This window comes from Labrus bergylta, chromosome 13 (assembly GCF_963930695.1).
Source record: "Labrus bergylta chromosome 13, fLabBer1.1, whole genome shotgun sequence".
Classification (NCBI taxonomy): domain Eukaryota; kingdom Metazoa; phylum Chordata; class Actinopteri; order Labriformes; family Labridae; genus Labrus; species Labrus bergylta.
Window position 1 is genome coordinate 767,795 of NC_089207.1, and position 15,156 is coordinate 782,950.

Genomic DNA, 15,156 nt, shown 5'->3' on the forward strand with positions numbered 1-15,156 from the left:
GCCCTGTGGTACGCCTGTGTTGAGTGTGATGGTGGTGGAGCAGGTGTGTCCTGACCTAACATACTGGGGTCTGTTGGTCAGAAAGTCCATTATCCAGTGACGGAGGGAGGAGTTGAAGCCCAGGTCTCCGAGTTTAGTGTTCAACTTGGAGGGGATGACAGAGTTGAATGCTGAGCTAAAATCAACAAACAGCATTCGTGCGTATGTGTTGTTATTGTCCAGATGAGTGAGCACAGAGTGCAGCGCAGTGGAGACTGCATCCTCTGTACTCCTATTGCTGCGGTAGGCAAACTGGAATGGGTCCAGTGTGGGTGGGAGGCAGTTTTTCAGGTGTGCTAGGACCAGTCGCTCAAAGCACTTCATTATGATGGGTGTGAGTGCCACAGGGCGGTAGTCGTTCAGGCCTGTCGGGCTGGAGTGTTTCGGCACTGGGACAATGGAGGTGGCTTTGAAGCATGCTGGCACAGCTGCTTGGGCGAGGGACAGGTTGAAGATGTCCGTAAAAACCCCAGTGAGCTGCTCCGCACATGCCCTAAGCACGTGCCCGGGGGTGCCGTCTGGACCAGCAGCCTTTCGAGCGTTGATCCGGCTCAGTGCAGCGTGGACGTCTGTGGAGGTGAGTGAGAGGGGCTGGTTGTCTGCAGGAGGTCTGGTCGTGGTCTGTGTCTCTCTGTTGTCTCTATCGAAACGAGCATAAAAGTGATTTAGCTCGTTCAGGAAGGAGACATCTGTGGTTATCGGGGTGGAGTTTCTGGGTTTATAGTCACTGATGGCCTGGATGCCCTGCCACATGCGTCTGGGGTCGGAGTTGGAGAAGTGTTCCTCAACCTTCAGCTTGTAGCAGTGCTTGGCCTTGATGATGCCCCTCCTCAGGTTTGCCCTGGATACGCTGTAGGCCATTGCATCATCTGATCTGAAGGCGGTGTTGCGGGCCTTCAGCAGGAGACGCACCTCCTTGTTCATCCATGGCTTCTGATTTGGGTACGTGGTGATCTGCTTCCATGTTGTAACACTGTCGATGGTGGTGTTGATATAATCCAGCACAGAAGAAGTGTAGGTGTCAATGTTCGTGTGAGAGCCCAAGGTAGCCTGCGAAGCAAACATACTCCAGTCTGTGTGATGGAACTTGTCCTGAAGTACAGAGTCTGTCCCTGCTGGCCACACTTTAATCGTTGTTACTGATGGCTTCACACGTTGGATGAGTGGGGAGTACTTGGGGATGAGGAACAAAGAAAGGTGGTCTGACTGTCCCAGGTGGGGGAGGGGGGTCGTGGTGTAGGCCCCTGCGATGTTTGTGTAAACATGGTCCAAAGTTTTGTTTCCTCTTGTATTGCAGGAAACATGCTGGTGAAATTTAGGGAGCACTGTCTTTAAGTTTGAGTGATTAAAATCACCTGCAACTATAAATGCAGCCTCCGGGTGAGCAGTCTGTTGTTTACTGATAGCGGTGTAAAGTTCCTTCATGGCAGCTTTAGCATCGGCATCAGGGGGGATGTAGGCTGCAGTTACAATTGTGGAGCTGAGCTCCCTTGGCTGATAGAAAGGTCTACATTTAACCATGAGAAACTCTATGTTAGCTGAGCAGTGTCTCCCAATAATGACAGAGTCTGTGCACCAAGCTTTGTTAATATAAATGCACAGCCCTCCTCCTCTGGTCTTACCGGAGTCCTCTACTGTTCTGTCTGCTCGGTGTGTGTGGCGACCGGCTAGCTTGATAGCATCGTCCGGTACTCCGTTGTTTAGCCATGTTTCCGTGAAGATCATGACATTACAGTCCATAATTCTCTTGCTGTGGATGATGCGAAGTCGTAACTCGTCCATTTTGTTCACCAAAGAGCGCACATTAGCGAGGAAAATGCTGGGTAACGGGAGACGGTGCGGTGTTAGCTTTAGCTTCGCCCTTATACCTCCGCGCTTCCCCCGCCTTTGTTTACGGTCTCGACGCCGCCTGCGAGCACTTCCGCCCGGCCGGGTAGAGTGCGTAGCCTCGGGTGTTTTGGCGATCTCAGGGATGAGTCGAAGATTGTTTATTAAATCGTCAGGGAGGTGTATTCCGATATCCAAAAGTTCCTGTCGGGTGTAGGATGTTAAGGCGAGGCTGTTCCGTACGAACAGACCCGAAATTAACAAGAAAATTACTGCAAAATTGCAAATCTGAGAGAGACGCTGGGCCTCGTGATGCGCTCGCGCCGCGATGCGCTCGCGCCGCCATCTTGGTCTAATCCCTGGAGTGGAAGATGAGTGTGGTGGTTCCCATTTTAAAAAGGGGGACAAGAGGGTGTGCTCCAATTATCGGGGTATCACATTTCTCAGCCTTCTGGTGAATCTTTACTCTAGGGTGTTGAAAAGGAGGCTACGACCCGTGGTCGAACCTCGGATACAGGAGGAACAATGTGGATTCAGTCCTGGCCATGGGACAGTGGACCAGCTCTTTACCCATGTAGGGCTTCTTGGGGGGGGGGGGCATGGGAATTTGCTCATCCAATCTACATGTGTTTTGTGGACTTGGAGAAGACTTATGACCATGTCCCTTGGTCCCCCCATGTGGGCGGTTCTACGGGAATATGGGGTCCCGGGGCCATTGCTATGAGCCATCCGATCTCTATTGTTCACCTATGGTCATGAGCTATGGGTAGTGACCAAAAGAATAAATTGCGGATACAAGTGGCCGAAATAAGTTTCCTCTGGAAGGTGGCTGGGCTCAGCTTTGGAGAAAGGTTGAGATGAGACATTTGAGAGGAGCTCGGAGTAGAGCCACTACTCCTTCACTTTGAAAGGAGTCAGTTAGGTGGTTCGGGAATCTGATTAGGATGCCTCCTGGACGCCTCCCTTTGGATGTTTTCTGGGCACGCTCAACTGGGAGGAGACCCCGGGGTAGACCCAGAGTTCACTGGAGGGATGAAGATCTAGATCGATGTTTTGACCTTCAGTAGATTTGTTTGAATCATTGCTCAACCAAACCATGTATCTCCCCAGATAGAATGGATTGTTACACCCCTAGCAGGAACCTCAGTCACTTCTAGGGAAGTAACAATACACACAACTAATGATACAATTGTATATCCACCTTTTGTCACAAAATGTTAAATCGTTTCTGCCATGTCTGCATGCCTCTCTTGGTCAGCTACATAATAGCCACATAGCAAAAAGGCAAATGGTTAGTAACTAGAGGTGGGCAGTAAACCACCACTATCAATACCACTAGTATTATATTCTGACACGACATTGGTTTTTTGATACCATCATCACCGCTTTAAACAGGGGCGTTTGGTTGTAGTGCACACACGAGGCCACACAGATTGCGCAACCTACTGGCAACAGTTAGAGGTAAATAAAAGTATCATAGACTAATGATTACTTTAGCCCAGCGCAGCACGGTTTTGCATCACGAGTTTACATGCTGAACATGTGTTTAGACCAATGATTTACTTGTCTTCAGTCAAAGTTTATAAAAAGAAACACACTGTAGCTCTGACTAGTGGACAAAAGAGTGGCTTTAAATACTGTTACTCCCTTCAGTGTTCTTGCAAATCTCAGCTAAAAGCAGCTCCGCTAATGCTCAGTTAATTTAATGGTACGTGTATAATTTTAAGACAGCGTATATCCGCATATTTATAGTGATCCACCACTATAGGCGCCAATGGCTCCTTGCCAAAACTCCAAGCAGCTGCTTCAAAAATGAAGGCTGTGAACACAGACCATTTGCACTAGGCTACATGTGCCAACATTTTCATGGTATGCACAAAAGAGTCAGGGAAAGAGTTCAGGAGGTAAAATTGTTCAAGTGGCAACCATGTGGCAGGAAAGAGGAAGAGCGGGAACTATCAGGCGGATGGCCTAAAGGTAATGCATTAGGCCAAGACAGTTTGTTACGTCAGCAGGAAGGGCGACCCAGAGGCTGACCAGACAGGCAGATCAGTTCAGGGGGCAGCCAGGAGGCCTACAAGAAAGGCAGATCAATTCAGAAAGGTGGCCAGGAGTTTTCAGCCTGGCCACCGATGGAGAAACAGCAGCTGTAGGCCAGGTCCATGATGAGTACACAGGATTTGGCAGAACCTCCAACGAGGACACAGGAGTGGCTGTCAGCAAAAACAGGGGTGCGGAGAAGCTTAGCAGGATAAGGGATGCAGAGGTGCTCTGGAGGAAGAGCGAGCAGAAGCGTTTGTTGGGAACGGACAGCAAAAGTTACTCAGCTGAAACAGAGGCAGACAATGCGCTGCCAGAACAGAGGGCACGGGGAGGCTGAGGCTCTGGGGCACAGGGAGGCTTAGATACTAGAGAGTACAAAGTCAGAGTGACTGAGAAGCACAAGGGCAGGGTTTCTGGTGAACACAGGGGCAGGGTCACTCCGAACTTTGGGTGCCAAGGCTCTAGGGAGCTTTGGAGGCCAATTCTTTGGGAAGCCGGAATGCTCACACACTCGCTCACAAATCTACCAGATCAATTATATGCTCAGTTCATTCTGTCATGTTATTGAAAAACGAGGTGGGGGCCCCAATTTCAGAGAACACAACATATTTATTTTCACAAAAGGCAAAATGTGCCAAAAAAACTTATTTTGTTTCAAATGTAAACAAAGTCCAAAAAGTGAAACTTTCTGTGAAGACTGAAATGCATTTGTGGTTTTTCTTATCAAAGTCACTGAGCTTAGATTAAAAAAAAAGTATGATGACAGGATAAATGAAATCATGCAAACCATAAAATAAATGTTAAAAATTACACCTCACAGGATAGAACACAGGATCTATGAGAGTGCAGCAGCTTTGCTGAATTTAAATTTAAAATCAAATCATGGCTCAAATAAACTCAATCATGTCTTCATCACACAAACACATTTTCATGAACTCTGTTTGATAATGTTGTTGTGTATTGAGACAGTATGTTATTATGGCTTTGTTGTTGTGATATATTGAAGATATATGTTGCGGTATAGCTGTTTTTTTTGTGTAGTTTTTTAAAGTGAAGTGCTCTTAGCCTATTATTGTTTTGATATTATGTGTGAATTTTACTGTGAACTAGTGTCATGTCATTGTTCAGTGGTTGTGTACTGTCTCACTGTTGTGACGATGTTGTAAGTGTATGTTTGTTTCTTCACAGAGACGTTGTCTCTGTCTCCTGCTCAGGGAAAACAGATGTAAATTAGCTTATAGCTAACTCTGGTACAGCTAATTGGCTGTACACTGTCCCTGCCAAAATAAACAAACAGCACATCAGCACATCTCTTATCTTTTTTTGGAGTAACATTTTATCAATGAACTGCCAACTTAAAATATGGTGATGAAATCCACTTGACATGTTTCAAGAGAAAAAAGGCTTGTTCTATTCCTGCCTGATCTGTGAGTGCTGAGAAGATTATAAAAATGACAGATACTCAATCTTTTCTTTAAGATCCTGTTTTTAATGTTTTTCATTATCATTAAACATCGATGGCCCATGATTACCTTAAAACCACATACTATGCATGTTTAGTTCACCATTTTCAATTTGAGATTCCAAACATAAAGTAATCTAAGCAGGACAGCAGCTCTCTCTCTCTCTCTCTCTCTATCGTTAGGCCGTTTTGTCCCAACCCCTCTATTTATCAAAATCAAGATTCCAGTAAAACAAAAATAAGGTAAATTCTTTACTGCATGACCATGTGTCACATATTTGATCTCATTACAATCCCATAATGTCATTCAAAACTACTCATGAAATATACATCAAATGCTTTTATACAGCTAGAGAAAGTATGGAGGGCTAAAGTAAAGCAGAAACACAATAACTATTCAAGTCTGCATGTGTATAAATCCACACACAAAAAAGTCAAAATATGCAACACAGAAAACAAGAATGGATTCATATTATATCACAGGGCAAAGAGGACACACATTGAAGAATTCAATTGAAGCACAATGCAGAAAATAAATGTTTGGTATCTAAAATTCAATGTTTGATTTACTTGACTTACTGTCCTCTACAGGACTTGAGCATTACATGAGTTTGGCTGCAGTATCTTCAGTGTGACAATGAGTCTTATTGATTTTCTAAACCAAGGGTAAAAAAAGGCATAGATCACAGGGTTAAGACAAGAGTTCAAATATACCAAACATAGAACAAAAGCAGCAGATGATGCATTGAGCAGGTTATCTTGACCTGTTAGAGCGACACAAAAATATGGGCAGAAACATATCAGAAAGACAATCACGACAATACCAAGAGTCCTGGCTGCTTTTAGCTCAGATTTTATCGCAGTAATTTTCAATGAATGCTGCAGTGTGACAGCTTCAACGTGAGAGCGTATTGCCCGAGCCTGAGTCACAGCCACCACAAATACTCTCAAGTACAAAACAACAATAACAGTGATGGAAAGAATAAATGTTAAAATTAGATCTGCAATTCCTGCAATGTAGTTGACAAAAAATATACACTCTCCAACACAGGAATGATACCTGCCTTGCTGTTCCAGGATATCCTTCAAAAGCAGACTCTGAAAGATCACAGAACAGATCCAACACAGACAGACACAGACTTGAACTCTTTTTAGAGAGACTTTCCTGGTGTAATGAAGAGGATGACAAATAGCCACATAGCGATCAATAGATATGAGTACCATGGTTCCAACTGAGGAAGAAGTAACAATATATGCTATATACTGATACAGAGTACATATGAGGTCACCAAGCAACCAGCAGCCATCGATGAGCATAATTTGAAATATCATGAGGAGGCCAACGAAGAAATCTGAGATAGCCAGAGAGAGGAGGAGGAAGTTAGTAGGGGTATGAAGTTGCCTGGGGAGGAAAGCAGCAAAATGATCGTTATTATTTGCAGTGTCTAGTATTCAGAAAAAACTGATCAGCAAAGATTAAAGTGGAAAAAACATAATATTTAGAATTACGCTGTTACTCTTAAACATAAAAAACATTTTGTTTACTATCTAATACTTCCATGATGTATGAAATATTGTTCTACTTGAAGTGGGAGATAGAGATGATGACCAGCAGGTTTAGAGCTGCAGTGACCAGAGAAATGAAGGACAGCAGAATGTAAGTCAGCATGACCTCAAAGTGAGGACGAATTGCCCGTCTACAGGAGGTGTTGAGGAGTTGTGGAAAGCATGGTTCAGTTATCTCCAAGGTCTCCATCACAGGAGAGAAGAGAAGCAGCTCTTGACTGAAGCTTCTTATTGAAGTCACTATTTCTATCTTCCCCGCCCGCCCTGTCTCTATTGCTCTTGTTCTCTCTATGGGAATCAATGGTTTGTATGCATTCTTTGCTTGCCTTTCTTAATGATGAGGATGCCTGTTGTATATGTGTATGTCTTCCTATGGCAATAAGACAGATTTTGTTGGACTTTTTGGACTTTGTTTGCATTAGAAACAAAGTATGTTTTTGTTTGCCATTTTTGCCTTTTGTTAAAATAAATCTTTTTTTGTTCTCTGATTTGGATCCCACTCTTTGTTTCATAACCGGATAGAATGAACTGAACTGGCCCTGCAGGAGGCCCTGCCCAATTCTTTGTTCCCGTCTGATGCCCTGCTCATTCCTGTGTCCTCATCAGAGGCTCTGCCAAATCCTGTGTCCCGGTCATGGACCTGGCCCACACCTGCCTCTGTTTCCCCATTGGTGGCCAGGCTAAAAACTCCTGGCCGCCCTCCTGAATGGATCTGCCTTCCTTAGATAGTATGTTGTTCCCATACTCCATTTTTGAAATAGCTGCTTGGAGTTGTGGCAAGGAGGCCATTGGGGCCTATCGTGGTGGACAACAAGAAATATGCTGATAGACAATGGCATTGAATGAACCTCTTCTGTCTCCAGAGGCAGCTGACAGGTAATGGATGACTTTACCTGGTCAACTTCAAATTGAATACCTTGGATGATGGCATACTTTTGGGAAGCTATGGAGAAGTACTTGTGTTTAGCCTCAAGAAAGTTCTGCCAAACTGTTAGAAGACTCAGGAAGGGGTGGAGACATCGGAAGGAATACTTTGAAGAACTCCTGAACCCACACAGCCCGTCCTCTGAAGAGGAGGCAGTCTGAAGATCAAGAGAAAGCCTTACCACTAACCTTGGCAGAGGTCACCGAGGCAGTTGAAAAGCTCCGCAGTGGCAAGGCGCCAGGTGTGAATGAGATTCGCCCCGAGATGCTAAAGGCTCTGGACATTGTTGGGCTTTCTTGGCTAACACACCTCTTCAATGTAGCGTGGAAATCTGGGACAGTGCCTGTGGAGTGGAAGATGAGTGTGGTGGTTCCCATTTTAAAAAGGGGGACAAGAGGGTGTGCTCCAATTATCGGGGTATCACATTTCTCAGCCTTCTGGTGAATCTTTACTCTAGGGTGTTGAAAAGGAGGCTACGACCCGTGGTCGAACCTCGGATACAGGAGGAACAATGTGGATTCAGTCCTGGCCATGGGACAGTGGACCAGCTCTTTACCCATGTAGGGCTTCTTGGGGGGGGCATGGGAATTTGCTCATCCATTCTACATGTGTTTTGTGGACTTGGAGAAGACTTATGACCATGTCCCTTGGTCCCCCCATGTGGGCGGTTCTACGGGAATATGGGGTCCCGGGGCCGTTGCTATGAGCCATCCGATCTCTATTGTTCACCTATGGTCATGAGCTATGGGTAGTGATCAAAAGAATAAATTGTGGATACAAGTGGCCGAAAAAAGTTTCCTCTGGAAGGTGGCTGGGCTCAGCTTTGGAGAAAGGTTGAGATGAGACATTTGAGAGGAGCTCGGAGTAGAGCCACTACTCCTTCACTTTGAAAGGAGTCAGTTAGGTGGTTCGGGAATCTGATTAGGATGCCTCCTGGACGCCTCCCTTTGGAGATTTTCCGCGTACACTCAACTGGGAGGAGACCCCGGGGTAGACCCAGAGTTCACTGGAGGGATGAAGATCTAGATCGATGTTTTGACCTTCAGTAGATTTGTTTGAATCATTGCTCAACCAAACCATGTATCTCCCCAGATACAATGGATTGTTACACCCCTAGCAGGAACCTCAGTCACTTCTAGGGAAGTAACAATACACACAACTAATGATACAATTGTATATCCACCGTTTGTCACAAAATGTTAAATCGTTTCTGCCATGTCTGCATGCCTCTCTTGGTCAGCTACATAATAGCCACATAGCAAAAAGGCAAATGGTTAGTAACTAGAGGTGGGCAGTAAACCACCACTATCAATACCACTAGTATTATATTCTGACACGACATTGGTTTTTTGATACCATCATCACCGCTTTAAACAGGGGCGTTTGGTTGTAGTGCACACACGAGGCCACACAGATTGCGCAACCTACTGGCAACAGTTAGAGGTAAATAAAAGTATCATAGACTAATGATTACTTTAGCCCAGCGCAGCACGGTTTTGCATCACGATTCTACATGCTGAACATGTGTTTAGACCAGGGATGTCAGGCGTACAGCCCGCGGCCTACGAGGCGTTTTGGGTACATGGGAAATTTTGAAAAAAAATTACGAGATTTATTTTTTAATCAAAATATTTTAAGAAACCATTTTGCGCAGTTGTAATATATTTTGCGAGTGTTTGGCAAAGTAAGGTGTTAATATTCAATAAAGTTGCATGCTTATTTTAAGTGACGGAAGTAAATATCATTTTTCTTAAATTGTCGCGCATTCTTGCTACTGCATTCTTTTTTCCAGTCTATGAAGTTAGCTCAAACAAATATGCTTTCTAAAAAGAGAAAAGTTGATGCTGAATGCAGATTATTTCAAGACAGATGGAAGGAGAATTATTTATTTTGTGAGATTAATGGGAAGCCTATATGTCTCAAAACAAGTTGCTGTGGCAAAAGACTTTAACATCAAACGACACTACGAGACGCATGCTGAAAGATACAACAAGTACACAGGACAACTCCGAACGTAAAAGGTGAATGATCTAGCATCATATCTGCAAAAGCAACAGTCTGTGTTTATCAAAAGCCGAGAGACACACGAAGGAGCGGTCAAAGCCAGCTATGTTATTGCATGTGAAATCGCCAAGGCGTTCGCAGACGGTGAATTCGTACAAACATGCATGCTGAAGGCAGCTGAGCTGGTGTGCCCTGAGAAATGACAAGCTTTAGCGAACATTAGCTTGTCAAGAAATACTGTGGCTGAGAGAATCGGGGATCTTGCTGGGGATTTGGACAGGCAGTTTAAGGAGAGAGTCAAGTCCTTTATTGCCTTCTCTATTGCTATCGATGAAAGCACAGACGTGACTGATGTCGCCTAATTAGGGATATTTATACGTGGAGTGGATTCATCTTTATGTGTCACAAAGGAGTTTGTGGGTTTGGTGCCAATGACCGACACTACCACTGCGAACGATGTCTTTGCCAGCCTTGTCGGAGCGCTGGATAGTCTGGAGGTGGACTGGAGCCACGCATTGAGTGTTGCCACTGATGGAGCACCATCTATGGTTGGCAAAAAGGCTGATATGGTTGGAAAACTCAGGGACAAAGTTCGGGCTGTTAACCCAGGGAAACTGTTTTGGAACTTTCACTGTGTATTACATCGAGAAGCATTATGCAGTAAGAGTCTGAAAATGGACCACGTCAGGCGTGTTGTTATACAAACCCTAACCTAACCCTATCACCAACAGTTTGATGCTCTTTTATCTGAGCACGATTTTACGCACGGTCTGCCATATCACACAGAGGTCCGTTGGTTGAGCCGAGGAGCAGTGCTCAAGCGCTTCTTCGAGTTGCGCACTGATATCTCCCAATTCATGGTGCATAAAGGAAAGCTAGTGGCAGAGCTGGATGAGCCATGCTGGGTTACCGATCTTGCCTTTTTGGTGGACATTACAGGACATTTGAATGTGTTGAATGTTAACATGCAGGGGCGCAACAAACTTGTGACAGAGTACTATGACAGCGTTTGTGCTTTCCAATTGAAACTGGCCCAATGGGAGACGCAGCTATCACAGCGCAACCCAGTGCACTTTCCTTGCCTTAAATCTCTCTCTGCTGATAACAAAAGTATTGACACGTACAAAAACTCACTGTCAGGACTCATGCGCGAGTTTCAGAGTTGATTTACTGTGTTCACTGAGCTGGAGAAGGATTTCACACTTTTTTGCTCTCCGTTCAACACACATGCAATAGATGTGACAGAGGAACTACAAATGGAACTGACTGAACTGCAGTGCAGAGCCCCGTTGAAGGATAAATTTGCAACGGTTGGTTTGGAATCCTTTTATCAATGCCTGGTGTTGAACTACCCGAGGATGACGACATTTGCGTCAAAGATACTCTGTATGTTTGGGACAACTTATTTATGCCAGCAGGCTTTCTCCATGAGGAACCTAGATAAGTTGAAACTGCGCAATCAGCTGGCACACACACATCTGAATGATTTAATGAAGATAAACACTGCTCAAAAACTAGCACCTGATGTTGACAGGCTGGTGAAAGACAGAAAGTGTCTCCCTCTTCCTCTCTCTCTCTCCCTCTCTCTCTCTTCTGACTGTATATATTTAAAATATGTAGTTACGTTATTACAAATGCATAAATACAAATTATACTTAATGTTTACACTTCTGTGTTCGATACAACACTCTGCCTCTTGTTAAAGGCCACTTGTCACTCTTACTGTTGTATGTTCTTATTGTTTTCATATGCAAAATTGCAGTTTCCAAGCACAAAAATGTGTGTGTTACCTGCAATCAATCAAACATACCATAAGTTTTATTTTATAATTTATTGAAACTGTATCTTTTTGGAAAATATTGCAGGGAAAGTATGTTTTTTGTCTGACTTGTTCAGATTTGTTGTTGTTTGCACTTCTGTTAATAAATCAGCTCGAAGATGATATATCCATGTTTCTTGAATTATACTGATGTTGGGACGGAAAAAAATGTCCGGCCCCCCATGAGGTCTGAATGATAAATCAGGCCCTCAACCCATTATAACTCTGACATCCCTGGTTTAGATCAATGATTTACTTGTCTTAAGTCAAAGTTTATAAAAAGAAACAGACTGTAGCTCTGACTAGTGGACAAAAGAGTGGCTTTAAATACTGTTACTCCCTTCAGTGTTCTTGCAAATCTCAGCTAAAAGCAGCTCCGCTAGAGCTCAGGTAATTTAATGATACACATATAATTTTAAGACATCAGACATAAGACACTTTATTTTCATTGGATGCAATACAACGAGTTATGTTGGTGACAAACAGCCCAGCAGCAATGTACGAGATAAAAATAAAATAAAATGTAAAAAATATACTACCAGCAGATTAAAGACAAGGTAAAGTAACAGACAAAATACAAATTATACAAAACAAATCATAATAAAATTCTCCTTTTAGAATTATGTTGGAACGCAAAAATTTCCCCCATGGGGGATCAATAAAGTTTATCTTTATCTTTATCTTTTATCTTTATTAAGAAAGCATCATAACAGGAAATCCTGTGTCTTTGGCAGCAGATTATCACAACTCTGCAGTAGAGAAACAAAAATTAAAGCCACTCAGACTGAGAAGTTATAATGTTCTGAGGACTGGACACAGTGGCTTTTTATGTTTAGAAATGAGTTGGGTATTGCATCAAACAGCCTAACTTTTAAAAAATGAACACCACCATCCAAGTACCTCAAGTAATCTCCCAGTCCTACATCTGAGACTGGAAAACTGTAACAGCGAAGTCAGGTGCTCCTCAAAGTGTTATTTTTTACAGCCTGTTTATTAAAAGTTTTGGTCAGGGGTTCTCCTCCACCACTTAAAACATCCCCAGCCAAGCGATGTTTTTACTTCTCTGTAGCTTCCCAAAAGTATTCCAACATCCAGACCTGGACTAATAAGGTTGAACGGGCCCCTCTATTTATCAAAATCAAGATTCCAGTCAAACAAAAATAAGGTAAATTCTTTACTGCATGACCATGTGTCACATATTTGATCTCATTAAAATACCATAATGTCATTCAAAACTACTCATGAAATATACATAAAATGCTTTTATACAGCTAGAGAAAATATGGGGGGGTATGGAACACAAGACTGGATTCATATTATATCACCGAGCAAAGAGGACACACATCGATTCAATTGAAGCACAATGCAGAAAATAAATGTTTGGTATCTAAAATTCAAAGTTTGATTTACTTGACTTACTGTCCTCTACAGGACTTGAGCATTACACGAGTTTGGCTGCAGCATTTTCAATGTGACAATGAGTCTTATTGATTTTCTAAACCAAGGGTAAAAAAAGGCATAGATCACAGGGTTAAGACAAGAGTTAAAATATGCCAAACATAGAACAAAAGTAGCAGATGATGCATTGAGCAGGTTATCTTGGCCTGTTAGAGCGACACAATAATATGGGCAGAGACATATCAGAAAGACAATCACGACAATACCAAGAGTCCTGGCTGCTTTCATTTCAGATCTTTTGGCAGCTAATCTCGTTGATTGCTGCAGTGTGACAGCTTCAACGTGAGAGCGTATTGCCCGGGCCTGAGACACAGCCACCACAAATACTCTCAAGTACAAAACAACAATAACAGTGATGGGAAGAATAAATGTAAAAATTAGATCTGCAATTCCTGCAATGTAGTTAATAAAAAATATACACTCTCCAACACAGGAATGATACCTGCCTGGCTGTTCCAGGATATCCTTCAAAACCAGACTCTGAAAGATCACAGAACAGATCCAACACAGACAGACACAGACTTGAACTCTTTTTAGAGAGACTTTCCTGGGGTAATGAAGAGGATGACAAATAGCCACATAGCGATCAATAGATATGAGTACCATGGTTCCTACGGAAGCAGATACAACAATATATGCTATATACTGATACAGAGTACATATGAGGTCACCAAGCAACCAGCAGCCATCGATGAGCATAATTTGAAATATCATGAGGAGGCCAATGAAGAAATCTGAGATAGCCAGAGAGAGGAGGAGGAAGTTGGTAGGGGTATGAAGTTGCCTGGGGAGGAAAGCAGCAAAATGATCGTTATTATTTGCAGTGTCTAGTATTCAGAAAAAACTGATCAGCAAAGATTAAAGTGGAAAAAACATAATACAAAAAAATGAGTGTTCCTCACTCTTAAACATCACACAATTATAATTTTTATTGTCTAATACTTCCATGATGTATGAAATATTGTTCTACTTGAAGTGGGAGATAGAGATGATGACCAGCAGGTTTAGAGCTGCAGTGACCAGAGAGATGAAGGACAGCAGAATGTAAGTCAGCATGACCTCAAAGTGAGGATGAATTGCCCGTCTACAGGAGGTGTTGAGGAGTTGTGGAAAGCAGAATTCAGTTATCTCCAAGGTCTCCATCACAGGAGAGAAGAGAAAGCTTTGTGACTGCAGCTGTATCTGATCTGAACTTAAGTTAGCTTTACTCTTCCTGCTTGCACCACCTTTCTTCCCTCCCCTTCTGCTTTTCTGCTGCTGTAGCTTCACCCATTGAAACTACAGACCTATTACAGATCACCTCACTCCCAGAATCGAAACTCAATGTCCGCCATCTTGCTTGGTAGCTATAGTAACAGGCTCTGTGGATAAAGTTGATAAGAACGAAGGTATGCTAAAAGTATGTTTCAACTTCAAACTTATATGGATGAAGCGGATTTTGAAAGTCTTGAGCTCGAATTGTATGTTCGTGGCTATCTCTACGAGCCGCAATATAGAAAAAAGGTGGATGCTGCCGACAGAAAGGTCTCGTGCCACGGCTTCTGCCGCATCTGAGGCACGATTTTTTCTTCAGGGGTGCAAACTTGTTACCTTTGGGCGACATTTGCCATTTTGGATCCCAAATAGGTCATTTGTGTGATTCATTTAGATCTGCAATAAAAATATTTACAGGGAGGGGCGGGTGGTAAATCTTCGATGCGAGCCGTCATGCTTCTTGCGGCCGGCGAGCACGGTCCTGCGAACGTTAAGTCATTTCATACTGTTGAGGTCAGAGCGGTCTGATTGCTCAACACGGCCTGAAGAAAGTACTTCCGGGCCCTACAGTCAATCATTGCAACGCGATTGGCACGAACTCGTCCGCATTGTTACAAAAATCTTGGAGGTGCTCGGCTGGGCGCTCTGACCCTCCCTCCGCGGACAATTCTTGCGTCGACCGCAAGCAAACATCCTGTCTGATCATATTTACAGTTTGGCAGCCATAGGTAAAGATGTTGAGAGAAATGCGTGCGAGCT

The 15,156-nt window shown here is 43.5% G+C and overlaps 1 protein-coding gene and 1 pseudogene across 1 annotated transcript; both read right to left on the reverse strand.

Annotated features, from left to right (window-relative positions):
• Positions 1-5,399: 5,399 nt before the first annotated feature.
• On the reverse strand, positions 5,400-7,131 carry LOC110002565 (trace amine-associated receptor 13c-like). Its single transcript, XM_065962319.1, has 2 exons — positions 6,955-7,131; positions 5,400-6,773 (listed from the first exon to the last, which is right to left on the reverse strand). The coding sequence occupies exons 1-2, from the start codon at positions 7,125-7,127 to the stop codon at positions 5,957-5,959; spliced, it is 990 nt and encodes a 329-aa protein (XP_065818391.1). The 5' UTR covers positions 7,128-7,131; the 3' UTR covers positions 5,400-5,956.
• A 5,522-nt stretch (positions 7,132-12,653) lies between these two features.
• Positions 12,654-14,286, reverse strand: LOC136181334 (trace amine-associated receptor 13c-like; annotated as a pseudogene).
• Between the last annotated feature and the right edge of the window lie 870 nt (positions 14,287-15,156).